This window comes from Chiloscyllium punctatum, chromosome 1, assembly GCF_047496795.1.
Source record: "Chiloscyllium punctatum isolate Juve2018m chromosome 1, sChiPun1.3, whole genome shotgun sequence".
Taxonomy (NCBI): domain Eukaryota; kingdom Metazoa; phylum Chordata; class Chondrichthyes; order Orectolobiformes; family Hemiscylliidae; genus Chiloscyllium; species Chiloscyllium punctatum.
In genome coordinates, this window is record NC_092739.1 from 180,605,296 (window position 1) to 180,617,529 (window position 12,234).

The 12,234-nt window shown below is 47.5% G+C and overlaps 1 protein-coding gene across 2 annotated transcripts in view; it reads right to left on the reverse strand.

Annotated features, from left to right (window-relative positions):
- Positions 1 to 3,360: 3,360 nt before the first annotated feature.
- Positions 3,361 to 12,234, reverse strand: part of alms1 (ALMS1 centrosome and basal body associated protein) — a 55,917-nt gene continuing 47,043 nt past the window's right edge. For both annotated transcript variants that reach the window (XM_072578908.1, XM_072578898.1), the window contains exons 11-15: positions 9,468 to 9,715; positions 6,920 to 7,094; positions 6,422 to 6,482; positions 4,490 to 4,589; positions 3,361 to 3,467 (exon numbers count right to left, since the gene is read on the reverse strand). In XM_072578908.1, coding sequence (XP_072435009.1) covers positions 3,423 to 3,467; positions 4,490 to 4,589; positions 6,422 to 6,482; positions 6,920 to 7,094; positions 9,468 to 9,715 — 629 coding nt within the window. In that variant the 3' untranslated portion in view covers positions 3,361 to 3,422. The remainder of the gene's footprint in view (positions 3,468 to 4,489; positions 4,590 to 6,421; positions 6,483 to 6,919; positions 7,095 to 9,467; positions 9,716 to 12,234) is intronic.

Sequence of the window (12,234 nt, forward strand, 5' to 3'; positions counted from 1 at the left end):
CACTTAATAAGGTCCTTAAGGTCTTAAAACAACACCCTTACCAATGTTGGGTAAGGGTGAACAAAGTTTTTAAAAAAAATCACACACCAGGTTACAGTCCAATAGGTTTATTTAGAAGTACTAGTTTTCAGAGCACTGCTCCTTCATCAGGTAACTGTTCTAGGTAATCTAGCAGTTGCATGACTGATCTTTTGCTATAAATTCTGTGTCTTATGACTTTGCCCCACCAGTTACCTGATGAAGAAGCAGTACTCTGAAAGCTAGTACTTCCAAATAAACCTGGTGTTGTGATTTTTAATCTGAAGAAAAGAGACCTTGGAGTGCAGGTTCATAGTTCCTTGAATGTGGAGTAACAGGTTGATAGGATAGTGAAGGTGGCGTTTGGAACGCTTGTCTTTATTGGTCAGTTCATTGATTATAGGAATTGGAAGGTCATGTTGTAGCTGTATAGGACATTGGTTAGGCCACACTTGGAACACTGCATTCAATTCTGGTCTCCCTGCTATAAGAAGGATGTTGTGAAGCTTCAAATGGTTTAGAAAAGATTTGCAATAATGTTGCCAGGGTTGGAGGTATAGGGAGAGGATGGATAGACTGAGTATTTTCCTTGGAGTGTCATAGGCTGAGGAGTGACCTTTATAGAGGTGTATAAAACCAGGAGAGGCATGGATCGGGTAAATAGACAAGTCCTTTCCCCACAGTGAAGGAATCCAAAACTAAAGGGCACATGCTTAAGGTGACGGGGGTCAGATTTGAAAGGGACCTAAGAGGAAACTTTCACACACAGGGTGGCATGTGTGTAGAACAGAGACAGGTAGTGGGACCGGTAAACTGAGGCAGGGAGGCTGCAGAGGGATTTGGATAGATTCGGAGAATGAGCAAAGAATTGGCAGATGGAATGCAACATGGGCAAGTATGAGTCTTTTCTACATGGGGAAAAAAATTCAAAAGTCTGAAGTGCAAAGAGACTTTGGAGTTCTCATCCAGGATTCTCTCAAGGTTAACTTGCAGGTTAACTTGGTATTTGCGCTCCTAAATACCATGTTGGCAATTATTTTGAGAAAACTAGAATATAAAAGTATGGATGTACTTCTGAGTCTTTGTAAAGCTCTGGTCAGACCACATTTAGAATATTGTGAGCAATTTTGGGCTATGCCTCAGGAGGGAAGTACTGGCCCTGGAGAAGGTTCATGAGACTGATCCTAGGAATGAAAGGCTTAATGGATGAGGAATATCTGAGGGCTCTCGGTCTATACTCGGGGGATCTAATTGAAACATACAGAATACTGAGTGGCCTAAACAGAGTGGACTTTAGGAGGATGTTTCTATTGGAGGATGAGATCCTGAGGGCACAGTCTGGAGTAAAGGGAAGACGTTTTTAAGAACGGAGATAAAGAGAAACTTCTTCAGCTGGAGTGTGGTGAATCAATGGAATTCACTGCCACAGAAGGCTGTGAAGGCCAGGTCATTGAGTATATTTAAGACTGAGATAGATAGTTCCTGATTGTCAATGGTATCAAAGATTATGGGGGAAAAAGCAGGGTTGAGAAACTGAGTACCATGATTGAATGGAGGAGCATTTTAAATTACATTTAAAAGGTATGTAGATGTGTATATGAAAAGGAAGGATTGAGGGGGATATGGGCCAAATGCTGGCAGATGGGACTAGATTTATTTAGAATATCTGGTCAGTATAGATGAATTGGACCAAAGGATCTATTTCCATGCTGTTCAGCTCTATGACTGTGTACAGCTTTTGTGATCTCCTGCCTCATCAGACATCTGGATCCTTCCATCTGCTCACACGATCACCTTGGGGTTCTGAGAGTGAACTCCTCACCCTGCAAGGTTTACATTGAGCTACCTTCTGGACTTTGTTACTGGGTCAAACTCTTCGAGCTTTCTTCCCAACAGCACACAGAGGGGGGAAAAGTTACCACTGTGCATTTGAGATCCAACAACATAGGTAGAACAACCAACATAGGTAGAACAACCAACAAGGATTTGTGGAGTGATTCAAAGAAACTTAATTAAAATGTATTCCTTCATGGGATGTGGGTGTTGCTAGCTCAGTAAGCACTTATTGCCTGTTCCTGCATAAATTGTAAAGGAAGAGAGTGGGTAAAGTAAACATTGGTCCGTTAGAGGGAGAGACAGGACAGGTAATGGAGAAAAAAGGAAATAGCAGAAACAATGAAATATTTTTTCTGACTTTGTTGGGAAAACACTGGAAATTATTAGTCTTAGTGATAGTTACAAAATTGTAGTGTGATCAGACAAAGCCAACACAATATTGTGAGATTAGTTTTTAATAAGCTTAAGAGTCAAAGTTGCTGGGACAGTTGAGGAAGCCTGTAGAAAATAGGCTGGGACTTTTCTTACTGGAGTGCAGGAGGTTGAGGGGGTGACTTTCGAGGTTGAGAAAATCATGAGGGGCATGGATAAAGTGAATAGCAAGGGGTTTTTTCCCCTAGGGGTGGGGAGTTCTGAACTAGGAGTCTTTATTTTAAGAGGAGAAAGTTCTAAAATAGACATGGGGGCAACTTTTTAAACAGTGGCTCATATGTGGAATGAACTGCCAGAGGAAGTGGTAGATGCAGATATAGTTATAACATTTAAAAGACATGAATAGGAAAGGTGTGGAGGAAATGTGGGACTAGCTTAATTTGGGAACATGGTTGGCCTGGACTAGTGGACCGAAGGATCTGTTTCTATGACGTTCACAAAGTATTGTGTTAGACTTGCTAACAAGGTTAGAGCTCATCAAATTAAGGGGAGATTAGGTGAGGGATAGTGTGTGCTGGTAAAGAGCTGGTTTTCTGACTGGAGGGAGGTGTGGTAACTATCAGGTTAAATCATTAGGACAAAGGCAGCGTACTGACAGACTCTGACAATCTGTAATTAAAATGCTCAACACTCAGCAGGTCTCTGCTGAGGATGTGCCTTTGGGCAGTTTGCCACTAATGTTTCCAAGTGAAACTTAATTGTGTCCCATATTAATTGCTATAAGTTTCTCCAGGAAGGTATGAGGCTAAGTGCTCTGCAGATGGTGGGTTACTCCCTGGGCTATTAGAAACAGGGATATTCTCCAGTCCTGTCATGAGTCACACACAAGGATCAGAACACTGGTTGGAAGGCTTTGTAATTCCCAACCTCCATCACTATTTTTAAAAGCAGTAAACCTCACCCTCGACAGTAACTAACAGCCAGCCTGCTCCAAAAACTCTCCCCACTATCACAATGAATTAATACCCTCTTTCTCTAAAGATCTGTGAAAGGAAAAGCTTACAAGTTGTCATCGATTTTTATCAGACTGCCCCAAAGTGGCTGCAAGTGATGAGACCATTTTAATTTAAATATATCTTTATTTACATTTGAGTAGTTTTCACAGTAAGGATGAAATCTCTAGAACCAGGCTCTGCTCACTGCCAGGATACCTTCCTTCCCAACACATGGTTTGTGATCTTCTGCACAGAAAATAAAGGTGGGAGAAGAATGTTAGACAACATACAAACCTTTCCTAAGACTCAGCTTTCAACACACATCAGTATTTCCCAACTTTAACATCAGATTGAGCGATAGCACAGCTAGGGCTGGTCCCCTAGGGGACAGGTCTCTCACTCTCCCCCCCATTTTAGGGCCAGACAGGCTCTTCAGTATTGAATTCTTAGCTGTTGTATTCCAGTTCCCCACCCAGAGTACACTGTATGCCCTTACCACACATGGTGTTGAACAGAGGAGTACTGACTCATCAGCCGAGAGAGGATGGTACAGAGTAATTAGCAGATTTCCTCACCCATCTTTAACCTGAGACTTTGAGGTATCTGCAGTCAATGTTGAGGACTCCCTGGACGTTCCCTCCTGACTGTATATCACCGTACTACCCCCTCCAGTGGGACAGGTGCTGATAGTGGTGTCCGGGACATTGTAAGATGTCAGGCTGTTGCTTGAGTAGTCTGCGAGATAGCTCTCCCAGTTTTGGCACTAGCCTCCGCCCCCGCCCCCCCCCCACCCCAGATGTTAGTCGGTGGGGGGGGGGGGGCTTGGCCAGCTGTGTGTCTGGTTTCGATTAGCAGCTGATAAAACCAAGTTGCTTGCCTGACCATTTCAGAGAGCAGTTGAATGTCAGCCCTTGTGTAGGCCTGACCAAGTGAAGGATGGCAGATTCCCTTCCCTTAGGGCCATCAGTGAAGCTGACGGCGGTTTTCCAACAGTTGGGGATTGTTTAGTGGTCATCATCAGAGTTTTAATACCAGCCCCTTTCCCACTGCAGCCCCCTACTGTGGTGGGTTGCACATCTGGTTCTCTGGATTAATACTCCAGCAGCAATGTTTATGTACATACACACCCCCCACCCCTCACTCAATGCAGGGCTCAGCACTGACCCTGGGTAGAATTCTTGCCCAGCTCCTAAGTATGGTGTGAAATGGCTGTGCATCTAAGGTAGCACAGTGCTGTGCCTGCCGGGTTGTTACTGGGAAGAGATTACCTGCTTATACAGCTGAGCCTTCAGTCTGTTGGTCTGATACTCCCTTTTGCGTTTCTCCTCTTCCTTTCTCCTGGTGACCTCAGGAAGCTGCTCGTACAGACTGTAACGAGTGGAGGGAAAGACATGGGTAAAACCGGACCATTTCACCTCCTGTGGAGAGGCTCTGAGCTGGGAGCTGGAGCAATAGAGTGAGGTGGAAGATTGCAGCTGAGGGAAGGGTTAGGATGAGATAAGAGAGGGAGGAGAGTGAAGGATCAGCTCACATGCTCAGCAGCAGTGGGGACACGGAATTACTGGAGAGCTTGCCTAAAGCAGCTGACACAATGTAAAGAAAATAGAGCTTCCCTGGAAGATCCTGATATTAATCCCGTTGCAGTGCAAGGACACAGCCATGTCAAGCCAATGCTTCAAGTTCCCTCTCTGTTCTGTGTTGAATGAACTTCAGATTTCCCATTTAGTGTAGACATGGTCAGGTTTATACCCATCGGTCCCCAAGAGTCCTGGGGTATAGTCATGGTCTCAGGGTCAAGGGTCAAATCTGGAAATAGGTTTGGAAGAGCTGATTGGTTTTGACCGATGCAGACTCAACCAAAGGGCCTTATTCAGTGCTGCAGCTCTCTTGGACTCTGACAGAGGCTTCTCTCAATGGGAACGGTCATTCTCTCATAGAGGTTTGCAATAAGAGTCGACCATCGTGTGGGTCAGCAGCTCAGAGTGGCTGAGGGTAGCAGACTCCCATCCCTGAAGGACAATCATTACTGTAGCTGGGGTTTTAACGATGATCTGGCAATGTTAAATGGCTTCGGTTGGTGTCAGCTGGAGACAAGGAACCAGACTTATTGAACTGAATCTGTCTCAATCTGCCTTGGGTGGGATTTGAACAGACAATCAGAGAGTCAGAGATGTATAGCACGGAAACAAACCCTTCTGTCCAACTCATTCATGCCAGCCAGATATCCCAACCTAATCTAGTCCCATTTGCCAGCACCTGGCCCATATCTCTCCAAACCCTTCCTATTCATATACCCATCCAGATGCCTTTTAAATGTTGCAATTGTACCAGCCTCCACCACATCCTCTGGCAGCTCATTCCATACACGCACCACCCTCTGCGTGAAAAAGTTGCCCCTTGAGTCCCTTTTATATCTTTCCCCTCTCACCCTAAACCTATGCCCTCTAGTTCAGGGCTCACCCACACCAGGAAAAAGACCTTGTTATTTATCCTATCCATGCCCCTCATGATTTTATAAGGTTACCCCTCAGCCTCCAAAACCCCAGGGAAAACAGCCCCAGCCTGTTCAGCCTCTCCCTGTAGCTCAAATCCTCCAACCCTGGCAACATCCTTGTAAATCTTTTCTGAACCCTTTCAAGTTTCACAACATCCTTCCAATAGGAAGGAGACTAGAATTGCACACAATATTCCAACAGTGGCCGAACCAATGTCCTGTACAGCCACAACATGATCTCCCAACTCCTGTACTCAATACTCTGACCAATAAAGGAAAGCATACCAAACGCCTTCTTCACTATCCTATCTACCTGCAACTCCACTTTCAAGGAGCTATGAACCTGCACTCCAAGATCTCTTTGTTCAGCAACACTCCCTAGGACCTTACCATTAAGGTGTACAAGTCCTGCTAAGATTTGTTTTCCCAAAATGCAGCACCTCGCATTTATCTGAATTAAACTCCGTCTGCCACTTCTCAGCCCATTGGCCCATCTGGTCCAGATCCTGTTGTAATCTGAGGTAACCCTCTTCGCTGTCCACTACACCTCCAATTTTGGTGTCACCTGTAAACCTAATCTCCGGGTTACAGGACAGCCCTGAGAATAGGGGCTTGAGGGATGGAAGGGAGAATATCAGGCGTGTGGTCTGTCAGGGGGTACGACACAAACAGAACTAACAGCACCATCAGCTAAAGACACACTCACCGCTTGGACCGATCGAACATCTCCCTCTTTGGGATTTTCTTCTTCAGGAGAATGGCATCAGCTGAAAAACACAAAACAGAGGGAAAGTGATACTGGGTGAACAGTTCAACGTGCTGAGCACAGGCAACAGAAACACAAGACCAAAGTATTGCTGATCACGATATCAGAGGCCCTTTGCCCTTCGTGACAGCTTAGTGCCTTCATCGACCACTCCAGAGGCTTCTATGGGATCAGAGTCACATCTCAATCAGACAAACTATGGTTTCAGTAACGAATCAGACAGTCAATGACCACAGACCCATGGTCACTTCAACTGATCCCAGCTCCTTTCTGATGTCAGACTGTGATGAGAGTCCTCAGGTTACTGCTCCACACAGTGCTGGGTCAGGCGAGATACTGATTAGATTCGTTAGGATGGAGTGTGGGGAGACGCAGAGTGTGTGTGTGGAGCTGCTGACCTGTTCCGCTGTTGTATATTGGGTGTATGGTCACACTCACCCAGTGCACAGCCCTTCCTGCTCCTGCGGCCTCTCTCTTGGGGCTGGTTAAAAAGTCTCTCTCGCTCACTCTGCAGGATGCTCTGTATCTTCCTCTCTTCCGTCAGTAATTCCAGGCGCCTCACCCGTTGCCGAGAATGGGAGATAAAATCTGGTCTGTTCATGTGTAAGGCCTCCTGGCAACAAAATAAACCAAACAAGAAACAGTGTGAGAAAAACAGAGGGCTGGGTGTGGGAAGAGGTGGACAGAGATAGAGATTGAGCGAGCAACACCTGGGCAATCCTGGTCCCGACCCTGATTAGAGCAAGGACTAAGCCAGCTCCCGGGATACCGAGTCCCAGCTAAGTCAGCTCCTTGTGGACTCACTTATCATTCCAGCTCATGCTCCCTCAGACTCTCTGAACAAGTCTCTGGCCTGTGGGAAGATCCCCCACCAACACCAGCTCCCAAACATTTAAGCTCAACCCTGTCCATCAACCTCCGAAATAACCTCATCCCCACCTTCAAACTACCAAACGGAACCCTTCCACGTTAATAACATGCTCTCATTAACTGGAGAATGGGGCACCTTCTGTCAGAAAACAGGTTTGAGGAGAAACAATTTCTCCCAGAGGGTTGTGAATCTGTGGAATTCACTCTCCCCAAAGTGCGGTGGATGCTGGGACAGTGAGTAAATTTAAGGAGGAGTTAGACAGATTTTTAATTGGTGATGGGTTGGAGGGATACAGAGAGAAGGCAGGAGAATGGGGGTGAGGAGCATCGCAGCCATAACCAATGGCAGAATGGCCTAATTCTGATCCTATATCTTATGAACTTTTGAAGATCTCTCATGTTCACGAGCATGGAAGGTGATGTCATCGAAATCTGAACATCTACGTGATGGTGGTCAGAGTAGACACTGGGAAGCTCAGGGAGTGAAGTTATTGAGGATAGTCAGGGCATGGGACTGACAGACGTTTGGAAATAAAGTAAATGGAGTGAGACTTCAGAGCCAGGCTTCAAGTCCTCTCCTGCTCCTAATCCAGAAGTTGCAGTAGACAATTTGGCCCACTCCTGCCCCATCACTCCATAAAACCCTCTGGTTCTTCATCCTTTTGGGAAACAGACTCACCTGATTTGGTCAGACAGCATCTGTGGAGATGGCAACTGTGTTAACATTGTGTTTGGGATTAAGTCTACTCTATGAGAGATACCGAGAGAAGTGGGAGGTCAGCGACTCACAAAAGGAGTGCAAATGAAGTCAAAAAGGGTTTTATCACACGTATCACACGTCTTCACTGGGCCATACATAAGCTTCACAACATGCTGCTGAAATATCCTCTAACCGAAAACATTAACTCCCTGCCTTCCTTCCTTTCACATTGGAAGATTAAAAGCAAAGCATCTACTTTCTCATGTTGCCCAGCCCTCTCCATTTACCCTCCTTTAGATTGGAAAGTAGGCCCATGTACTGTTACCGGATACCACAGAGACAGCAATAAATCTAAACCCATGAAAGACCCTTCAGACATATGAACATACAAAGTTGGAGCAGTAGCATACATGCTGCGGAACACGAAGTCAAACCAGTCCGCCCCTCAAGCCTGCTCCACCATTCAATAAGATGCGTGTAGATGGTTTAAATTCCACGCTCCCATCAAACTCAGTGTCTAACAAGAATCCATCATCTCCTTGAAGCAACAACCAGACAATGATACATAAACCCCCACACACCTCTACACCATGTAGTCCAGGAGAGAACTGATCTTTCCTACTGCTGAGATGGACTTCCAGGTAATGGCAGATGGGAAATGTCAAAGACTCAGATGTACAGCACGGAAACAGACCCTTCAGTCCAACTCATCCATGCCGTCCAGATATCCTAAATTAATATAGTCCCATTGGCCAGCACCTGGCCCATATCCCTCTAAACCCTTCCTATTCATATACCCATCCAGATGCCTCTTAAATGTTGCAATTGTACCAGCCTCCACCACTTCCTCTGGCAGCTCATTCCATACACGTACCACCCTCTGTGTGAAAAAGTTGTCCCTTAGGTCTCTTTTATGTCTGAAACATTGATTCTCCTGCTCTTCGGATGCTGCCTGACCTGCTGTGCTTTTCCAACACCCCACTCTCGACTCTGATCTCCATCATCTGCAGTCCTCACTTTCCCTTTTATAGACTCCCCCACCCCCCTGCTCACTCAGTCTAAAACTATTGCATATTATTATGCGGAGTGCAACAAGATCAGTCACTATCGCTCTGAACAGTAAAGCAAAATCCAGAGACTGGAATGACATACTCCAAACATAATCTTAAACAAACAATTAGAAATTGTTTGAGTCTTGGTTTGTTCTGATGTATTCTCCCTGCCAACATTCCTCTCACCCGATGTTACTACTGCGGGGAAATGTGATTCACCAATCTCCAGCAGACACTGCTGTTTTATTGAAGAGTGGTCAGGCTAGTGATTATCAGAGCAGTAATCTCCCCTCAACGCCCTCCTGATTCACAGGAACTGTGCGCATGTTTAAGGATTATTCAGAACAATACTTGTTTCGCTTACCTTTAAGGTGAGGCGGATGAGTGGGGAAGGGTGTTTGGCTGCAGTGTCAGACAGGGCAGGTTCAGAGTTCCAGCCGTTCACAGTTTCACTGGCCCACTGCTGCTGAAGGTGCTTCTCACGAAGGGGTACCCGCCCCACACTGGAGGGTGAGACCAAATCAATCCGACTTGAAGTTGAACTGTGACACCATCTTGGAACATTCTCCTTTCTCCAGCTGCACTTCAGTTCGGCAGCAGGAATAAACCAGGCTGCAGAGTTGGTGAAAAATAAACACAGGTTAGCAGAGAGCAGGCAGCTCACACCCACACTACAGCACCCCCAAAACCCCGACAGCACGTCACACACACACACACACACACGGCCCCGAACCCCAAAAATAAACACAGGTTAGCAGAGAGCAGGCAGCTCACACCCACACTACAGCACCCCCAAAACCCCGACAGCACGTCACACACACACACACACACACACACACGGCCCCGAACCCCAAAAATAAACACAGGTTAGCAGAGAGCAGGCAGCTCACACCCACACTACAGCACCCCCCAAAACCCCGACAGCACGTCTCACACACACACACACACACACACACACACACACACACACACACACGGCCCCGAACCCCAAAAATAAACACAGGTTAGCAGAGAGCAGGCAGCTCACACCCACACTACAGCACCCCCCAAAACCCCGACAGCACATCACACACACACACACACACGGCCCCGAACCCCAAAAATAAACACAGGTTAGCAGAGAGCAGGCAGCTCACACCCACACTACAGCAACCTCCAAAACCCCGACAGCACGTCACACACACACACACGCCCCCGAACCCCAAAAATAAACACAGGTTAGCAGAGAGCAGGCAGCTCACACCCACACTACAGCACCCCCCAAAACCCCGACAGCACATCACACACAACACACACACACGCCCCCGAACCCCGAAAATAAACACAGGTTAGCAGAGAGCAGGCAGCTCACACCCACACTACAGCAACCCCCAAAACCCCGACAGCACGTCACACACACACACACGCCCCCGAACCCCAAAAATAAACACAGGTTATCAGAGAGTAGGCAGCTCACACCCACACTACAGCAACCTCCAAAACCCCGACAGCACATCACACACAACACACACACACGCCCCCAAACCCCGAAAATAAACACAGGTTAGCAGAGAGCAGGCAGCTCACACCCACACTACAGCAACCCCCAAAACCCCGACAGCACGTTACACACACACACACACACGGCCCCGAACCCCAAAAATAAACACAGGTTAGCAGAGAGCAGGCAGCTCACACCCACACTACAGCAACCCCCAAAACCCCGACAGCACGTTACACACACACACACACACACACACACACACACACACACACACACACACACACACACACGGCCCCGAACCCCAAAAATAAACACAGGTTAGCAGAGAGCAGGCAGCTCACACCCACACTACAGCAACCCCCAAACTCGACAGCACGCTCCCCCCCCCAATATTAAATCAGTACGCTCCCCCCCCGATATTAAAATCGGTACGCTACCCCCCATATTAAAATCGGTACGGTCCCCCCGATATTAAATCGGTACGGTCCCCCCCCCCATATTAAAATCGGTATGCTCCCCCCATTCCCCCGATATTAAATCGGTACGCTACCCCCATCCCCCCGATATTAAATCGGTACGCTACCCCCTCGCCCCCCGATATTAAATTGGTACGGTCCCCCCTTCCCCCCATATTAAATCGGTACGCTCCCCCCCATATTAAATCGGTACGCTCCCCCCCATATTGAATCAGTACGCTCCCCCCCATATTGAATCAGTACGCTCCCCCCATCCCCCGCATATTAAATCGGTACGCTCCTCCCCGATATTAAATCGGTACGCTCCCCCCCATATTAAATTGGTATGCTTCCCCCTCCCCCCCCATATTAAATCGGTACGCTACCCCCCCATATTAAAATCAGTACGCTCCCCCCCATAATAAATCGGTACACTACCCCCCCATATTAAAATCAGTACGCTCCCCCCCATAATAAATCGGTACACTACCCCCCCATATTAAAATCAGTATGCTCCCCCCCATATTAAATCGGTACGCTACCCCCCCATATTAAAATCAGTACGCTACCCCCCCCATAGTAAATCGGTACGCTCCCCCCTCCCCCCCGATATTAAATCGGTACGCCCCCTCACCCCCCCCGATTTTATTTCGGTATACTCCGCTCCCCCCCCCCCCCGATTTTAATTCGGTACGCTCCCCCCTCCCCCCGATATTGAATCGGTATGCTCCCCACCCCATATTAAATCGGTACGCTCCCCCCCATATTAAATCGATACGCTCCCCCTCCCCCCGATATTAAATCGGTACACTCCCCTCTCCCCCCCCCATATTGAATCAGTACGCTCCACCCATCCCCACCCATATTAAATTGGTATGCTCCCCCGATATTAAATCGGTACACTCCCCCCGATATTAAATCGGGACGCTCCCCCCATCCCCCCCAATATTAAATCGGTACGCTCCCCCCATCCCCCCCAATATTAAATCGGTACGCTCCCCCCATCCCCCCCAATATTAAATTGGTACGCCCCCCCATCCCCCCGATATTAAATCGGTACGCTCCCCCCATCCCCCCCAATATTAAATCGGTACGCTCCCCCCCTTATTAAATCAGTATGTGCGCCCCCCCCATATTAAATTGGTACGCCCCCCCATCCCCTCGATATTAAATCGGTACGACCCCCCATCCCC